Here is a 19,855-nt window from a genome sequence, read left to right as displayed (position 1 = left end):
ATTGTATTAGACTGCAACACAGAAAAGGAATGAAACTTTTGTGAGTTGGTGTGCTAAAACAGCGATCTCATTTACTAGGAAATTAGTTCTTGATTGCGCAACTAGATGGAACTCAACTTATTTAATGTTAGAAACTGCTTTGTTGTATAAAGCTGTCTTTCCTAGGTTAAGGCAAAAGGAACCCCAATATAAAACTGTGCCAAGTAATGAGGAGTGGGAACTTGCAAAGTAAATATGTGATAGATTGAAGTTGTTTTATGATGTTACTCAACTGTTTTTTGAGTCTAAATTTCTAACTAATAATCTTTATTTTACTCTGGTTTGTAAAATAAAAGTGTCATTGGATGAATGAAAAATTTCTACTAATCCGTTAATTGCTAATATGGCATCTAACATGAACAAGAAATTTGAAAAGTATTGGGATGAAATTCATGGCATTATGGATGTTGCTGTTATTTTAGACCCTAGGTACAAGATGGTTGGGGTTGAGTTTCAATTTGAAAAAATATATCCAGATCCAACAGAATGCTCCAAGAAAGTTGATAGAATTCATCAGTTGTGTAATGAGTTGGTCAATGAATACACTCAAAAAATGAGTTCTGATGTGTCACATGTCGGTGTTGGTGTTGGTACAAAAGAAGTTAATGAAGGTGGAAATACAAGTTTATTTAGGGGTGATGATTATATGGTGTATCTTAAAAGAAGAAAAATGACAAGGAGTTCATATATAAATATTGAGTTTGATCATTATCTTGAGGAGGAAATTCATCCTCCAAATGATCATAACTTTAATGTTTTGAAATGGTGGAAGAACAATCAGATGAAATTTAAAGTTCTTGCAAAAATAGCTAAGGATATATATGCTATTCCGGTATCCACTGTTGCCTCTGAATATGCTTTTAGTACAAGTGGTCGTGTAATTTTTCCTCATCGTGCAAAGCTCAAACAAGACATAATTGAAGCTTTGATGTGTGGCCAAAGTTGGTTGTGGGCACCTTTGGGAAGTAAAGGTGATATATTGTTTAATCTTCATTTATGCTAATTTTTTGAATAGTACCAATTAATTTGCTAATTGTTATCTCTTTTGATTTTCAGGTTTAAATCTTGATTTGCAAACTTTTAATGATGATGAAGATGTTGAAAATGATCAAGAATAAGGGTTGAAGATTCTTTTATATCTAATATTGTAATTTCTTTATTATGGTGTTAAATTTGTAGTGATCTAACAATATCTTTTTTCTCATCCCCCATTATCATTTAAGCACGTGAAATGAATTGAATAAAAAAAAATGCATGAAGACAAAAATGCAGAGGAATGAGCCAGAGTGAAGGTGAGAGTAGTAGTTAGTTAAATTTACCTTTTATCCTTTGGCTTTATTGGAACGAATGAGAGGGTCGAGTGGAGTCGGATATTTCCTCCACTTTTCATTTGTGTGGAAAAAAATTAAAGTTACTAGGTAAGGTGAATCACCTTGAACAAGAAAACTAGCAAGCAAATTACAAATCTCCCCTAAGACTAAGAATAAATAATAATGTATATGACATGGTACATGCCTGCTTCTTTTCATTGGAAATGAAAACAGCAAAAATATCATATCCTTCAGCATTGGCTATTCCATCAGTGTACAACTTCTTGCAAAGTAAATATACATTCTCCTCACTGCAAATAAATCACAGGAAGAAAAAAATAATCATCATATGTTTTGTCGATTTTTAACAAATCGATGGTGGTTCGATTCTAATGGTCTGGGAGCGAAACCTACTCCTCTTTTGCAGGTACTAGTTTTTCTATAAGTGCATCAAAGGTCCTTGCATTAGACGAGCATTAAGAAATGAAATGATTTTAGAAGGTGCAAAAGCTAAAAAAAGCGTAAGATAAAGATTTTGAAAAGTAAAACTGGCTGAAATTGAAATGGCTTGGATTGAATTTTAAATAAAGCGATTAAAATGCCTTCAACTGGGTCAAAGGACTTTTGACATGAAAAAATAAGGGTACTGAAATGTAAATTTAACAATGAAATTAAAATATGCTCTGAAGATAAATTGAACAGGAAAAGATAAAACTTGCAGAAATTGTAAAGTTGAAAAGTGAAGACAATGGAAGGAACCCTACAGAAATCGAACTCGAAGGCAGACTCATAAATTTGCTGGGATGTGAGTGTGCTTGAGTGTATGTTTGGAAAAAAGTTCCAACCTTGATTTCCTAAGACTCACTAATATTTATAACTCACTTCCATAACCGACCATTAATTGCACGATGCTTCCTTGTGTGCGGATTTCTGGGTAACCGTTCCCGCTCTTTTACCCATAAGCGTTACCAACAAATTTTTAATTTAGAGAAAGCCTTCAACTTCCCCATTCGTGTAACCGCTTGATTCTTCATTTGAGAAAATGCTCAATTCCTCATTCGAGTAACTACTCGATTTATTAAAGTATCGAAATCGAATCCGTGTCAAATAACTTCCACTTAACGCTTGTACGTGTATCTTTTTGGCCTCTGCTTTCCTTCCGACACTTTACCAACATTTCGAATCAGCTTAACCTTTCAAAAATAATTATTTTGACTAACAAATTGCCCCCTAAGATTAATGTGTTTGCTTTCGAAGTCATTTCTTGGAAGATGAAATACTTAATCCTAATCCAGTCTTTAATCACTTTAACTGATCATAATTGCCATTTACCTTCTCCATTAATTTTGACCCGTTTGACACGTCTGCCACGATTCACAATCTCTCTCTCCACCACTTCGCCTTCTTCGCAAAGTTACATCTTTTCTCTTTGAATTCTTTCTGCATAATGGCTAAGCCAAAACCCCCTTTAAATTCAAAACTTCCATCTTTGCTTAACTTTCTCGAATTCTTATTCTCTCAATATCTTTTGCATTCTTCCTTCTTGAGTTGCCTCTATTTTTCACCCTTCATTTTTCTTTTCTCATCAATGGTTGCTACTTCATCTCACGTTGTTGCTCAGGACAAGGGCAAGCATCCTATGGTGCCACCACCGGCTCCTCCAGCCTTACACATGCTGAACCAGGCCAATGATGAAATCATTGATGACCCATTACTCCAACTTGATGACCCCAGAATCCTTATCCCCTTCACTGTGGGTGATGACACCCATTGTTTTGTTGGTCCCATCGAGAGTTTAGAAAGGGCGAACAAGCGACTTCCTTACTTCCCAAACGCTCAAGGGGAAGACTTGTTGATTAATCAAGATCTTGATATCTCCTTTTTTACCAATCAAAAACCCTTTAGGAATAACCCTAAACTCACCCCTCGTGGAACTGACTTTATGGCCTGGCATGAGCGTTTTGCACTAGTGAAGAACACTACCTGGGGGGCTCTTGGGATTCAAGATCTTCTACGGCTTTCTCACTTTTCTCCTTCAACACATCCTTGGATGATTGGGGCCGTAACCCATTTCTAGAATAGGATTACCAACAATTTCTACCTTCCTTGTGGGATGATTGGTATGTCACTCCTCGATGTAGCTGCCATTACAGGGCTCTCAATTAGCCCTCCAGATTTTACTTCTGATATGCAACCTAAACGGCAGTACAGCATTGCTTCTATGACTTCCTACAGTGACTTCATTGCTCACCATATGGGCGCAGAAAATGACCCTGTTATAGATGATGAACATGTGGCCTTTTATTCTATTGGTTGAATGCAATAATCTTTTACTCTCGAAGTGTTCAAATGCAGAAGCTTTTCCTTCCACTTACTGCCCTCCTTCATGAAGGGAACAACCTCAATTTGGCCAAGTTACTTCTAGGGCATATTTTCGAAGAGCTTGTCCAGTTTGTCAACTGTCTTCGAAGCAATTACTTGATTAGCACGGGAGGTCTTCTCTGGCTTCTCCAACTCTGGCTTAATGCCACTTTCAAAAAATATATGATAAAGCCCGGAGGTGGCGTTTCAGACAAACAACATATCGAGGGCTTTCGATTAGCTAATTTCAAACCAAATTTTCCAGAAGCTCAATCAGATGAGAACCGATTTTGGGCTATTTTTTTCCTTTTTCACTCTTGTAAAAATTTCCATAACGAGGACCTCAATTTCGCCCCTTTTTTGTGTCGAAATTGTGGTCCTGCCTGGCTCGAACGTCTTCTTTTCCCCAATGACACCAAGGAGAATGAACTTGCCAATAGGAGTTGGGCAACTCTACTAGCTGTGCAAGTGAATCCAACAGGGCTACCTCAACATAAAAAGGAACGTTTCAAAGCCACTCTGTACGCTGCTCACTATACAGCCAGACAACTAGGCTTCTCCCAGGCTATCCCAACTCCACTCCCCAAGAACAGCAAACCCTTTTACCATGTCACTTTGGCTTCGAAGGAAGAGCTTGATGTCTGTCTCTCGAAGAATCAACAACAAAGAGAGGGCTATAATTATCTTGTTTATGATCGTAGCTCATTCATTACAAAATCTTGCTTTGACTTGTGGGCTACTTATTATTCTAAGTACAGTCGTAACATAAAAGAAATCAAGAGTTCTGTTATTCGAGCGGTTCCTACTGCTGAGGGCTCTCCCAAGAGGCCTCTGAAAAGGAAAGCTGAGGCCACAGCCTCTTCACGACAACTACCGAAGAAAGGTCGACGGACTCCTTCGAAGACTTCTAGAAGGATAACTGTACTTTATTTATATATATACATTTTGACCAAAATTCTTCAAAAACCACATTTGCTTGCATTCCTCTTGATTTCAATCTTTCTTTAGTTACAGTTGCAACCATCAAGCGAGAGCTCTTCTGATGATAATGAACCATCCATTCAAAATCTCTTTGCTACATCCTCAAAGTCGGATGATACAATTGATTCGGATTCAGGCTCTCAGTTGGTTTGAAGAATAAGACCTATTCCGGTAATATTATATTGTCTTCGAATATATTACTCCAATCAGAGTAAACCTCGACTAATGTATGTTGTATTTCAGCCTATCACTACTGCTCAATCGATCACTTCATCTCTTACGCTTGACCAACCATTTCAACAACATCAACAAGATTTAGGGCAGCAAGCATCTCATTCATCAATTCAAACTATTGCATCTGTTGAACCCCTCCAGGTAGCTCTCCAATCTCAATTGAGACCCAAATAGTTGATTTAACAGAAGAACATGCTCACCATTCTCCAACACAGATCTTAAGTATCGAACATTCTTCTCCACTAAACCAAGTTGAAATCTCTACTGGATTTCAGGTGGCTCCTGATTCTGACTCTTCTTCTCGAGTCTCTGAAACTATTGCCCCCGATTCAGATTCTCCATCTCAAGCTCTAATAACCATCCCTTCACCACAAAGAATTTTCAATCCACCCAAGGATGCTGATCTTCTAACTCCTCCTAGTTTAGGATCTGGATATCTGGCATAGTCTCTGAATCTAAAGATGCTGACTTGATTACACTAGTTACCATCCTGAATCAAGTTGTTCAGGAGGATAAGGTGCCCATTTCTACCACTGCACTTATAGGTCCCTCTACATCTAATTTCCCACCTAAGCCAAGTATTGATGCTCGAGAACAACTTTTGGCCCTTCTCAAGCTTCTGGACCATCCACCTTCTGAATGGACAAATAATGCAACCCTGAACTCAATTCTGTCTGATATCCTAGGTTCATCTCTTGAACTTCAGGTTCCATCCCAACATTCTGCTATCATTAGCCAATTCATAAAAGTTGCTAATAGGTGTGTATCTGCTCAAGATAAGCTACAAGAGGTTAAAGATAAAGTAGCTAAAATTCGGTCTGAATCAAATAGCTACATTGCAGCTTTCCAGTCTATAAAAGCTTCCCGTGAAAAGTTTGACTTAAGAATCTCTCAAGCCTTTTTCGCTCAAGCTTATTATGACAAAGAAAAAAGACATCTTGAAACAAAATTGGCTCAAATCAATGAGAAAATTGCCAAAATTCGAAAGAGAAAAGCTGATATAGCAACACCTCTAGCTACTATCCAACACAAGAACCAGAAGCTCGTACAAGAAATCCATTCCATTGAGGGAAAAAAAGAAGAATGTGAGAAGCAACTTGGCAAGGCCCAATACAAAGAATATGAGCAAATCGAAGCACTTTCGGCGATGGATAGTGAAAGGATTAAATTACGTTCAGACTTAGCAAAGCTTTTGGCGCCTTACCTTTCTCCTCCTTAAGGTTCAATGCTTGTAATGGTTTCCTTTTGTTTTCATCCCCAGACTTATGCATCTCAATTCTAAGTTAACAAACAATGATATGGCTTTAAATACTTCCCGTTTATGGAATTAATTACATTTTTAGATTCGATATCTTTGACTCGATATGCGTTTCTGGAAAATAATCCAGTTACTTGGAAAGGACCTTTCCAAGTATGGGATCATTTGCCAAGAATTCTCAATTTCTTTTCCATTGGCAAAATAACTTTCAAAACCAACTCACCTATACTGAAACATTTTCCTTTTACTCGACGATTGTAATTTTGGACAACATTTTCTTTTTGCCGAATCAAGTTTTCGAGCGCCAAAATTCGCTCCGAGTCTAACTCGTTCAGCTCACCGAACATTGCATTCCAATAATCATCGACTGGAAAATCGTCTTGCTTTGACACTCTTAAAGTATTAAGATTGATTTCTAATGGAAGCACTGCATCATGGCCATATACTAATTTATAAGGTGAGGTACTTGTTGATCCCCTTGGTGAATTTCGATAAGCCCACAGTACTTGGCTTAAAGTTTCATGCCAAGTTCGGGGTCTACTTCCGAGTTATTTTTTGATCAAACTAATCAGGATTTTATTTGCTGTCTCAACTTGGCCATTGGCTTGTGCATAATAAGGAGTTGAAGTAACCATATTAATATTCCTTGAAGCTATAAAATTCTTGATTCGCTGGCCAGTAAACATAGTCCCTTGGTCAGTACTCAACGTTTGAGAAATTCCAAATTGATGGATTATATGGTCCTTAATAAAATCTATTATTTTATTTTGCCCAGCTTCGATCAAAGGAATTGCTTCGACCCACTTTGTAAAATAATCTATTGCTACCAGAATAAATTTATGATGTTTCAATGAAGGGGGTGAATCAATCCAATTAAATCCAGAGCCCAACCTCTAAATGGCCATGGCTTAATAATCGAATGCAACTCAGACGCTGGGATCTGTTGTATCGACCCATGCCTTTGACATTCTTGACACGCCTTTGTGTTCGATACAATCCTTGATCAGGGAGGGCCAATAGACATGATTTCGATATAGTACCCATTTCATTTTCATCCCAGCCTGATGAGCACCACATGCCTTTATAGACTTCTCCTAAAGCAATGTCTTTATCATCTTGACTTAGACATCTCGAAAGACTCCCATCGATTCCTTTCTTATACAACTCATCAGCCATCAAGACAAAATTCATTGCTCACAATTTTATCTTTCTATCAACTTTAGTGCTAGGATTCTTTAAATACTTAGCAATGGGTTTTCTCCAATCATTATCTTCCCAATCATCCACACTTAGAACATCTCTTTCATCCATAGGTACCAATATTTGGCGGATATTTGTCAACTTTTATAATGTTTCTGGGCCTATCCTGTACCTCGAAGCAATTTGAGTCAACTCGTTAGCAATTCCATTCTGGATCCTTGGGATATAGACCAGTGAAACTTTTCGAAAAGAAGTTAACAACTCCCAAACTGTTGCCAAATATTTTTTCAACCTCTCATTGTTACACTTAAACTCCTTTGATAATTGTTTCAAGACCAATTGAGAATCCCCTAGGATCTGGACCTCCAAAGCACCTTTCCCAATTAAAATTTTTAGACCTAAAATCAAAGCCTCATATTCTACCATATTATCCGAGTAAGGATACTTTAGCTCGAACAAAAATTTTGATGGGATTCCTTTTGGTGACACAATGAGAATTCCTATCCCTGGACCATCTTTGTGCTTCACTCCATCAAAATATAACTTCCAATAATCAACTTTAACGTCGAGTATATTTGCCCCCTAGCCATTCGGATTGTTCAAGTTATCAACTATAAAGTGTGTGTTTGGATTACAGTTTACAAACGGAAATTTGCATAGAATTGATTTTGCAAACTTAATTTTGATAAAAAGTAAGTTTGTATTAAAGTGATTTATGTTTGGTAATTTTTTTATCAAAATGGATTATAGTAGAAAATGTTAGTTTGGCTTATACCATTCAAAATCACTTTTAGATAAAAAATTACTAAAATAGACATCAACTTAAAATTTTTTTTTTATATTATCCTATCATTTTAATTTAGATATTTAAATAGATCTTATTAGTTAATTTTATAATAAAATTAATATTTACTTACTAAAATAAAAATAACATATAAAAATAGATAAAATATATTTTTAAATAAAAATAAAAATAAATAATAAAAAATAGAGCTCATATAAATAGAAATAACAAGAATTCTAAAGATAATACAATAACATACATAAAGGATAAAGTTGGTAAAAGGTAAATAAACGGTTAGTATCCATGGCTAAAAGCCCGTTAAAAAAATGCAGAAGCTAAAAATAGTTGCTTCCTGTAAACGTGGTTTTGGTAGCAAAATCACTTCTGCGTTTATGAAAAAAAATTTTGCCAAACCAAAAGTTGAAGCTTTCAAGAAGTCTAAACGTGCTTCTTCCCTTCCAACAAATTTCCCAAACACACCCAAAATCTGTAATAACTTGGCCTTTCACAGCTTTTGCTGGGACATACTGCAAATCAAACTCTGTCAAAGCTAGCATTCATTTTCCCAAACGACCCCGTAATATTGGAAAACTCAACATGTATTTGACAAGATCAGTTTGTGCAACAACTTTTACAAGTTTAGCTACCATGTAACACTTTAATTTCATACATGCATAGTATAGAGATAAACACAATCTTTCTATTGAGGAATACCTTACCTCGATATCAGTCAAAACTCGACTAAGGTAATAAATTGCCCGTTCATATCCATTCTCATCATCTTGGGCTAACATACACCCAATTATGTTTGTAGATGCTTTAATGTACAGTTTCAAGGGCTCATGTGGACGGACATTTGCCATTATTGGAGTCTTAGATAAATAAGTCTTTATCGACTCGAATGCCTGTTGATGCTCATGTGTCCATTCGAACTGCGAATCATTCTTTAGTTTTACTAAAGGTGCAAATACTCGAGTTCGACCAGAAAGATTCGAAATAAACCTTCGAAGATAATTTACTTTTCCTAGGAATGATTGCACTTCTTTGTTCCATTTAGGAGAAGACAATACTAATATTGCATCAGCCTTACTCTTATCGATTGTAATCCCCTTTTTGTGACAACAAAACCTAGAAAGTTTTCTGCCGATACACCAAAGGTACATTTTAAAGGATTCATTTTCAATCCATTTTTTTGCATAGTAACAAACATCTTTCTTAAGTGATCAATGTGTTGATTCACTGAATTTGACTTGACAATAACATCATCAATATATACCTCCATAAATCTCCCGATATACTCATGGAATATGGCATTCATTGCACGTTGGTAAGTTACACCAGCGTTTTTCAAACCAAAAGGCATAACCACCCACTCATAAGTGCCTAATGCCCCGGGACAACGGAAAGCAGTTTTGAACACGTCATCTTCTGCAATGAAGATTTGGTTATATCCTGAATAACTGTTCATAAAACTTAAAATTTCGTTTTTTGCTGCAGAATTGACCAACATATCTGCTATTGGCATGAAATACTCATCCTTTGGGGTGGCACTATTCAGGTCTCTAAAATCAATACACACCCTTAATTTTTCATTTTTCTTCATTACAGGAACAATATTCGAAACCCATTCAACATAACGTGTGGTTTGAATAAATTTTTCTTTAATTAACCGTTCTATTTCTTCCTTAATCTTTTGATTGATTTCTGGAGCAAAACATCGAGGAGTTTGCTTCACAGGTCGAGCATTTGGATTCAATGCTAATCGATGCTCTACGAAAGAACGATCGATACCAGGAATCTCATGATAATACCAAGCAAAATCATATTTAAATTCATGTAAAAGATGGAAAAGTTTCCGCAAGATCTTTACAAATATAAGTGATTCGAAAATCATCAACAGATCCCAGATTAATTTCTTCTAAGGGATCTTGAGATTCAAACCCTTTTAGGTGATCTTCATCTTTTACCGACTGTTTTTCAAAATCCAAAGGCTCTAAATCATAGATGCACTCGGAAGAAAAATCAACAGATTCATTAGGAATAGAATGAACTTGATCATATGCTGGGTTAACAACAGCTTCATTTTCAATACAATGAACTTCTGCTATTTCATCAGCAGTGTGACTAATAATATCATTTGAATTACATAATGAAGAAAAACTTAAACCATGACTAAATTTGATTGAAGATATCGAATTTTTGCTGCTAAAAGAAGAAATTATGTTCCTAAATGATTCAACTTCATCAGAAGAACCACCTTTATTCTCTACCGAAGGGAAATTACTTATATAATCATTTAAAATTACCAAGTAATCCGAGACATCTTGAGCATGCTCCATCGAACAACGTCTCGAATCCATTCTAAGACGAACAATCCCAACCAGTTGGGGCCACAGAGAGGTGTGGATAGCGCAGTTTCACCGTCAGGCTTTCTGAAGACAAATAGCAGCCCTCACAGTTGTAAGAATTTAACACCCTGTCAACATTTAAAGGCTTCAATTTTGGACTATATATCCTAAAATTGACATGTAGCTGTTCGACATACAAATTCGAATCATCCTTAACAATTTTAGGCTTTCCATCTTTTGTCGAAAGGAGGACATTCTGATGCACAGTAGATGGTACAGCTCCAACTCCATGAATCCAGTCCCGGCCCAGTAAAGCATTATAGCTTGCCCTCGAAGGCACCACCACAAAAATAGTGTTTCGCTCCAAAGACCCCACCTTCACCCCCAAGGTAACCAGACCTTTCGCAGGAGTAGAAGCACCACTAAAGTCTGTTACAGCAATGTTGGTGGGAACTAAATCATCAGGATGCTTACCAACTTTCATCAGCATCCTCTCCGGTAAAAGACTTATTGCTGCTCCACCATCAATTAAAACTTTATTTACTTTAATTTCACTCAAAGTGGTAGTGATATAAAGTAGGTGAAGATGAGATTTTTGTTTTTTAGAAGGCCTCAGAAAATACCCTGGTTCATCCTCATATCGGATGAAAGAAAAATCTTCTTCAACATCCATATCATAATCTTCTTCAGGGTTGCCTTCATACTCACCCAAGTATTCAGTTGGAATAATTGAAATAGTTCTAACCATTTCATCATCTCCCTCTTCGAAATACTCTTCATCTAAATCAACATCCTTTTCTTTGTCAGCACCTGGAGTATTAGCTATCGCCTTGCCTTTATCCAACTTCGCAGGGGAAGGAATACCCTTTGGGCATGTTTCTCCATCAGGGAAAGACTATTCGAGAGTGTACCGAGGGCGTTGCCCCCTTGCCTTTACCAGAATGAGTTTTCTTATTTTGCAGTTGATCTCGTCTTCCTCTACCCCTTGAGTACCCTCTGGCTCGACCACAGTGGTAAGGATATTGATCTCGAGGAGGTCCCCGATGTCCCCACTGTGGGTTCCGTCGGTATTGGGCATCTCAACTCTGAAATTCTTGACAATTTCGAATCTATTGAACTCCTATAGCCTGTGAATGGCTCATCGGTGCGACAACATTCTACTGAGGAGCCTTGGAACTTTGTCCTTCCACTCATCTAATTGGTTACTTTTGACAAGCATGTTCCTCTCTATGAGCCAATTTTTTCTTCATCCTCTCTTTCTCAAAAATTGTTGTAGCTTCAGCATCGAACATAGCATTATTGCATCGAGGATACAGAGATACGTCTCGATCTTTAAGTTTTTGCTGTATAAGGAACTCCAATAATCCATCCCCTACTCCAGGGTATACAGATCGGACTTGTGACTCGAAATCTCCTAGAGCCATGTCAAAATCATAAGACATTTCAACCATATTTACTCCAAAATATGGTTCAGCAAAATTGGCCTCAGCATCGAAAGGATCAGCATCAACTTTCATCTCTTTCTTCCCATCATCAAATTTCAAACGTCATTCCATAATGGCCTCCTGTATTAGGTCCTTGAAACGAACACAACTGTTAGTTGAATGATTAGTTGCCTGGTGAAATTTACAATAAGGCTTCCCTTTTAAATCTTTCACCGAAAGTAAAGTTCTACCCTCAGGCAAAACTAACAGTTCATCTTTAAGCAACACATCGAAAATCTGATCAGATTTCGAGATATCAAAACTATATTTCTTTCCACTCTTTAGTTTTAAATCATTCGACTTTTCATTACTAGGGAGCTTTTTGAGTAAAGAACAAACATATGGACGACCCTTCTTAAGTTCAGCCAAATCAACCTCCACCTCAAAATCGAACTCCTCTTCCGAGGATTCCATTGCCATATAAGCAACTTTCTCTTTTCGAGTAAAAGGTTTACTCTTTAACCTTTGTTCATTCTTATATTTCTCTTTTTTCTTTTTCATAAGTTTGACCTGACGAACCCTTTAAGCCAAATAGGCTGAGTCAGGTATATACACATTAAGTAGTTTTTGACGCATATAGAATCCTAACCCCATAACTGCTATTTTCACCACTTCACTCTCAGGTAATGACACATAACATCTACTTCTAGCATTTTTGAAACGTATCATATAATCATCAATTGTTTCACCATCTTCTCATTTTAAAGCAACTAGATCAGTAACTACTATATTCAGCTTCCCTTGGTAAAATTGAGCATGAAATGCAGTTTCTAACTGATTCCACGTCGTTATCGAATTTGGCCTGAGATTTGAGAACCAAGTAAACGTATTCTTCATTAACGAAGAAGGAAAAAACTTTATTTTCAAATTCTCATCATTGGCTAGGTTCCCAATCTCAACCAAATATCGAGCGACATGTTCAGTAGTCGATTCTCCAACTTTCCCTGCAAATTTTGTAATTATTTTTGGACTCTTCACCCCTCTTGACACTTCAGCCATTTGAAAAACTTGAGGGAAAGCAGACACAAAATGGGGTCGGTTCATAAACCCAACGTTTAAACCGACTTGATTGAGTACATCTTCCACAATCCTTGTGACTTGATAACGTTCACCACTATGATTAGCACGTAATCGGGCTAGAACATCATCTGTATTTTGACCACGGGGAATTATATGAGGATTCTCTCTGTTTAAAATATTGTTTTCATTTTGAAATATATTTTCGAATCCCTCATTATTCCCCCTGACATCATGTATCTCGCCTTCATCATAATCAACAATTCGAGCAATCCGTTTAACTTCCCTTGTGTAATACCCTCACTACCAGAATGTAACGCTTCCGGCTGCGCCACTCTGATAGCTAGAAGTATTACGACTACTTTATATACTAAATAATAAAATAGGAGCCTGTGACTCGACACCATATCACTGATTTCTTTGAAAACTGGAAATAAATACTTTATCTTATGAGAAATACAAGCAGGCATAGATTCATATACAAGACTTCTTACATAATATCTCATAATATAATATACATATAAAACATACAACTCCTATCCCTCTTACAAACTTGTAATAACAAAGACGAGGGAAGAAAATAATCTAATTAATACAACAACATATAAACCAAACACAATATAACTCTTCATAATGCTTCATCCGGTTCCTAAAAAGGTAAAGCTGTAGGGGGGTGAAAACCTAACCACATGGTCTCACCACGGAGTTTCAAAGTTGTCATAAGAAGATATTTAATAAGAAAACTGTTTTCAAGCTCAGTGATTATCATTGCCTTATGAATCTTTTAAAAACCAACAAGTAATCGTTCAAAATCTTTTCAAAGAAACAATGTTTAATCTTTCAGAAATCAGAAACCTTTCCTTTCTTATAAGAAAATCTCAATCAGAAATCAACCACACAAGTAAACAACACAATCATTAATTCAGCACCAAAGTTTATTCTCAAATGTAGCACGCCAAGACAAACACAGGCAAGACAGACAAGGAAAGCACAGGTTTAGGTAGCAGTTACAGCAAATAGTTCAAGTAGCAGTTAAAAACAGTTTAGCAATTAAGCAAACCAAAACCAGTTCAAACCCAAACAAAACATACAAATGCATATGATGCATGCCTGTCCTATGGCTGATGAGGCTCATCTGTCGGTTATCCAGCCAACCCGATAAGTTTGAATTGAACTTAGACTGTCCGCTGACGTGCATCCCCAAGAGTCTATGCATAGTTTTTTCTCAAATAATCAATATTGCTCAATGGGGGGTTACATTCCCGGGAATTTATATAGTGCCCGGTCACACTTACGTCGTAGGGTCAACAGAGTATCGAGTTTTTAACCTGGTACACGTGGTGGCTAGCCATGGTACTTTATCCAGGGAACCTCGTATCTCAGATAATTCAAATTCATAAGCCATATAAATAATTCAAAGATCATATCTTAACATTCTCAACATTCTCAACATCATAATCATTCATCAATCTAAATCTCATTTCCAAATTCATTCAAAAACCATATTTCAAAGAAAATCCTCATCATCCTTCTTTCCATTCTGTCCATTAATAATCCCAATTCAAAACACAATTCTTTCTCTGATAGATAAATCAATCTTAAAACATATAATGTCTAAAACCAAATCTTTTTAATTAATTACTTCAAATAAAACTTCCAATTTTATAAAATTTTGGCAACATCTCCTCTAAAACTCAGACACTGCCACCCTTTTCGGTCCCAACCAAACCAAACCAAATGCCTGTTAATCAGTCAAATTATTTCCAATAACCATTATCACAACAACACTCAATCCAATCAATAACCATTATCACAACAACACTCAATCCAAGGAAATTGCAAAATCCAAAATTCAATCAACCAATCCTATAAATCGCAATTTAAACCAACTTCAACTAACAGCATCAATCAATAGTTAAGAATTCTCGGTCTTCTCAAACAGTTTCAAACCAAACCATTCCTGAAACACTTTTCGAATCATTTCCAAAATAGCAAATCATTCTCAATAAATAACCCGTTTCCAAATATCAAGTCCTTTCCAAATTTATTTTAAAATCAAATTCCGATATCAAATCGGGTTTAATATCAAATCAAATTTCAATATTAAATCTTTTCTAAAATCAAACCGTTTCCAAAATTAACCTAAAAGTCAATAATAAATCTTCTCTGATAATTCAAGGAAAACCACTTTAACAACATCAATCAACTAATCCAAATATCCAACTTTGTCAATCGATCAGTTTATCAATCAAACTAATAATCTCATTCATCCAAAGCAACTCAATTCAATTCATAAGACTTACGAAATCACAAAAATATATCTTACGCATTAATATCGATCTATAACAACTCTGAAAGGTAAAACAAGTTTAAGAAAAGTGCCCCTACCTCGAATAGTCAAAATTCGAAAACTCAAGAACACATCACAAACTCATTTTCTCTTGGCCCGTAACAACAGTAGATGCAACCTCAACTCCAAACCACTTTCATAGTAACCACAGCAACTCTAATCATAATATAAAATACCGAAACTCAATCATGTAACAAATAACGCTGCAAAACCTCAGCTAAGACAACAGAACAGTGACTAAAGGGGGTTTTAGAAACGAAAACTCTTACTACAACTAAGAAGAAACAATGAACCAAAAAGCAGCGGCTCAAACGGTGGTCCCAGCGGCTATGACGCCATTCCCGGCATCCAGAGATGTGGCGGCGCGATTCAAACAAAACCAGAAAGAGTGGCAGCAACCCCAATTTTGACATGCAATCACCAGAAACGAATCCCTAATGTACCAACAGCTCAAAATTTCTAACAACCAATATTGAAATACTAATTTTCAAAGGTTCTAGAAATAAAAACGCTTACCAAGAAGGCAAAGGCTCGATGGCAGCTTCCAATAGTCAGAACGGCAGCGGTTCGCAACGGTGACATGACTCTGGGGACGAGGCAGCGGCGGAAGGTGTCTCCCTTTCTCATCGCGTTCTGACCCTGCATACATAGCTCAGTTCGGCCACAAAGCAGATCCACGGCGCTGATGGAAGCACGGCGGTGACACGACAGATCTGACGGCGACGGGATCCTCGGCGGCAGCAAACAGAACGGCGGCAGCATGAATGGCGCACAGGCAGTGGTGAGAGCGAGCTGGGAGCAACGAACCACAGTGGCTCTTCACCCTCTTCGTGTCGGGTTCTCCTTCTCCCGGTGACCCAGCTTCGGCGGCGACGAAGGAACGACGACGACAGTGCCGGCGCGGACCCTCGATGGCAGCAGCTTGGCGGCGAGCTGACGCGGTCCCCTTCTCCCTCTGCCCTTGCTCGTGTCTTCCTCTCTCTTCGGCGCCGCTCTCCCTCAGCTGGTCCTTCGACGGTGATGGCGACACAGCAGCTCCTGGCGGCTCTCTCTCTCCATTGACTGCAACTCGACGGCGGCGGCAAACCCAGCAGTGCCGCGTGACTCCTTCCTCCCCGACGCAACCCTCTCTTCTTTTCTTTCTAAGCTCCCTCTTCTCCCTCTCTTCTTCATTCACATCGCAACTCTCTCTTCTCTCTTTTCCCCTAATTCTATTTTCTTTTTTTTGTTTCCTTTCTTTCTTGATAGCTTGGGGCTTTGGGGGTAATGGTGAGGTGAGTGACGGTGGGTAATGGAATTAGGGTTAGAGTTTTAAGTAGTTTAGATAATTTTAACAAAATTAGGGATATAGAGTATTAATTAAAAATCTAATTTAATCTATTAAATTATTTTGAAAATGTTATTTGATTATTAATTTACTAATTGACTTTTAATCGAATATTTTAATTTAAAATTAAAGATAATATAATTAATTTTCTTTGTTTATAAAATTAAAATATTAAATTTTAGAATCTCTATTATTTAACTAAATTGTATAAAATTCTTATTCTTTTGCTTAGTAAAATAATTTCTAAAAATAAAATATTTAATGAATAAATAAATTGAAATTAACTCATAATAATATTTTTCAAAAATTATGGGTCTTACACCTTGCAAGACGTTCGAATTTCGATTCGTGATCAGCCATCATAAGATTTAGAATTGTAGTCATTTGTTGAGTTAATAAATTGACCAACTCATGATGACTTTTCTCTATATGTTGTCGAAATACCGCCATAGAATTAGAAGCATTTGACGTAGAGCCCACATTATAATCATGAGAGAATTCGGAATGTTGTTGTGGGTTTTGAAAATTATTTACTCTATTTTCACTCCTAAAACGAACAGGAGGAACGAAACCACTCACCGGTGGAGTATAACCAGGAGGAAGGCCATAAGGAGGCCAACCAGTAGTCACTGGAGGCTGGACTGGTGGTAAGTTACCACGTGGACGAATATTATGCCCACTATTTCCAGTTTGTACACTAGTAACTATTGTACTTTCACTTACAATCAAACCTTCTGAACGTGAAGTAACGTCCGAAGATTGCACAGTTACTGGTATGCTGTTATTGGTGGACGAACCACCATTTACATTTGAGACTTCTTCAGTCATGTGAATAATCCTTCCACTTCTCAATTGCATACACCAAATGACACCAAAAATCTTTTGACACACTTCAGTTTAAAACCGACCCACCGGGCGTGCCAATTTGTTTTGTCGATTTTTAACAAATCGATGGTGGTTTGATTCTAATGGTCTGGGAACGAAACCTACTCCTCTTTTGCAAGTACCAATTTTTCTATAAGTGCATTAAAGGTCCTCGAATTAGACGAGCATTAAGAAAAGAAATGAGTTTAGAAGGTGCAAAAACTGAAAAAGGCATAAGATAAAGATTTCGAAAAGTAAAACTGACTGAAATCGAAATGGCTTGCATTGAATTTTAAACAAAGCGATTAAAATGCCTTCAACTGGGTCAAAGGACTTTTGACATGAAAAAATAAGGGTACTGAAATGTAAATTTAACAATAAAATTAAAATATGCTCTGAAGATAAATTGAATAGGAAAAGATAAAACTTACCGAAATTGTAGATAAATTGAACAGAAAAAGTTAAAACTTACAGAAATTGTAAAGTTGAAAAGTGAAGACAATGGAAGGAACCCTACAGAAATTGAATTCGAAGGCAGACTTAAAAATTCACTGGGGATGTGAGTGTGCTTGAGTGTGTTTCTGTAGAAAAGTTCCAACCTTGATTTCCTAAGACTCACTAATATTTATAACTCACTTCTATAACCGACCATTAATTGCACGATGCTGCCTTGTGTGCGGATTTCTGGGTAACTGTTCCCGCTCTTTTACCCATAAGCGTTACCAACAAATCTTTGATTCAGAGAAAGCCTTCGACTTCCCTATTCGTATAACCGCTCGATTCTTCATTCGAAAAACTGCTCGATTCCTCATTCGAGTAACTGCTCGATTTATTAAAGTATCGAAATCGAGTCTGTGTCAAATAACTTCCACTTAACGCTTATACGTGTATCTTTTTGTCCTCTGCTTCTCTTCCGACACTTTACCAACATTTCGAATCAGCTTAACCTTTCGAAAATAATTATTTCGACTAACAATATAAAAGGTAACTATTTTAATAAAAATATCAAAAATATTTTTTTATGATGATCTTTGTTTAAAAAGTGTGATTTATTTATTTTATTACACTTTAAACAACAACAACAACAACAACAACGCCTTGTCCCACTAAGTGGGGTCGGCTACATGAATCAAACGACGCCATTGTGCTCTGTCATGTATCATGTCTACAGAGAGACCGTTTACATGTAGATCTCGTTTGACCACCTCATGGATGGTCTTCTTAGGTCTTCCTCTGCCTTTCGCCCTTTGTCCATCTTCCATCTCATCCACCCTCCTGACTGGATGTTCTATCGGTCTTCTTCTCACATGTCCAAACCACCTGAGACGCGATTCAACCATCTTTTTCACAATGGGTGCTACTCCAACTCTCTCCCTTAGATCCTTACTCTCCTCTTTTCTAAAACCTTCCATAAGACCTCCCTTGGTACCCTATCATACGCTTTTTCCAAATCAATAAACACCATATGTAGATCCCTTTTATTACTATGATACCTCTCCATCATCCTTCTTAATAGGTATATCGCTTCAGTGATAGATCTGCCTAGTATAAATCCAAATTGGTTCTTTGTTACTTATGTCTCTTTTCTCAACCTCCGTTCTATCACCATTTCCCATAACTTCATAGTATGACTCATAAGCTTAATCCCTCTATAGTTTTCGCAACTTTGTATATCCCCCTTATTCTTGTAGATAGATACCAAGGTGCTCTTTCTCCACTCATCAGGCATCTTCTTTTACCTTAAAATCTCATTAAAAAGCTTGGTTAACCAGTTGATGCATTTTTCTCACTTTAAACAAAGATAACATTTTTATAGCATATAAAAATTAAATCCTAAAATTTATTATTCAGTAGTCAAAATAAAATATCTTTATATAAAGACAATTATAAAATTTTTATTGGAGTATCTACCTATATAAAAATAAAAAAAATTATTTAAATATGTAAAAAGTTGCTTATCCCTGACCCAATCTTTCTTTTTAACCAAAAAAAAAAAAATGCTAGCAAAACGACCATCTCTGTCAATGTTGTTCTCCTTACTAATCTGCTTCGCCATAAAATAAGGTGTCAAAATTATCACTCAAGTTTTACTATGTTAAGATAATACATAATAGTAATAGAAAATTAGAAATAGTACGTATTCAAATGCCGACCTATTAATATCATAGTTGATGCCTTGTGTTTCAACGAGGAGATGGTTTTGACTTTTGAACCGTGTCTACGAGACTGATGAATTTAGTTTCGAAAATAGAATAAAATAAAATATTAAAAATAAAATATAAAAAATCGAAACATAAA

At 36.7% G+C, this 19,855-nt stretch overlaps 1 protein-coding gene across 1 annotated transcript; it reads left to right on the top strand.

Moving 5' to 3' along the window:
- Positions 383-1,199, top strand: LOC110265250 (zinc finger BED domain-containing protein RICESLEEPER 2-like). The gene is made up of 2 exons (XM_021108153.1): positions 383-1,010; positions 1,096-1,199. Exons 1-2 carry the CDS (start codon positions 383-385, stop codon positions 1,155-1,157), a joined length of 690 nt encoding a protein of 229 aa, XP_020963812.1. The 3' UTR covers positions 1,158-1,199.

Source organism: Arachis ipaensis, chromosome B08 (genome assembly GCF_000816755.2).
Source record: "Arachis ipaensis cultivar K30076 chromosome B08, Araip1.1, whole genome shotgun sequence".
Classification (NCBI taxonomy): domain Eukaryota; kingdom Viridiplantae; phylum Streptophyta; class Magnoliopsida; order Fabales; family Fabaceae; genus Arachis; species Arachis ipaensis.
This window is presented reverse-complemented; position numbering and strand designations above follow the sequence as displayed.

What these genes read in the sequence shown, in the direction of transcription:
- LOC110265250 (XM_021108153.1), top strand. Translation starts at nt 383, where the DNA reads ATGGCATCTAACATGAACAAGAAATTTGAAAAGTATTGGGATGAAATT. An exon ending in GGCACCTTTGGGAAGTAAAG is followed by an intron (nt 1,011 to 1,095) that starts GTGATATATTGT and finishes TTTGATTTTCAG; the next exon opens with GTTTAAATCTTGATTTGCAA.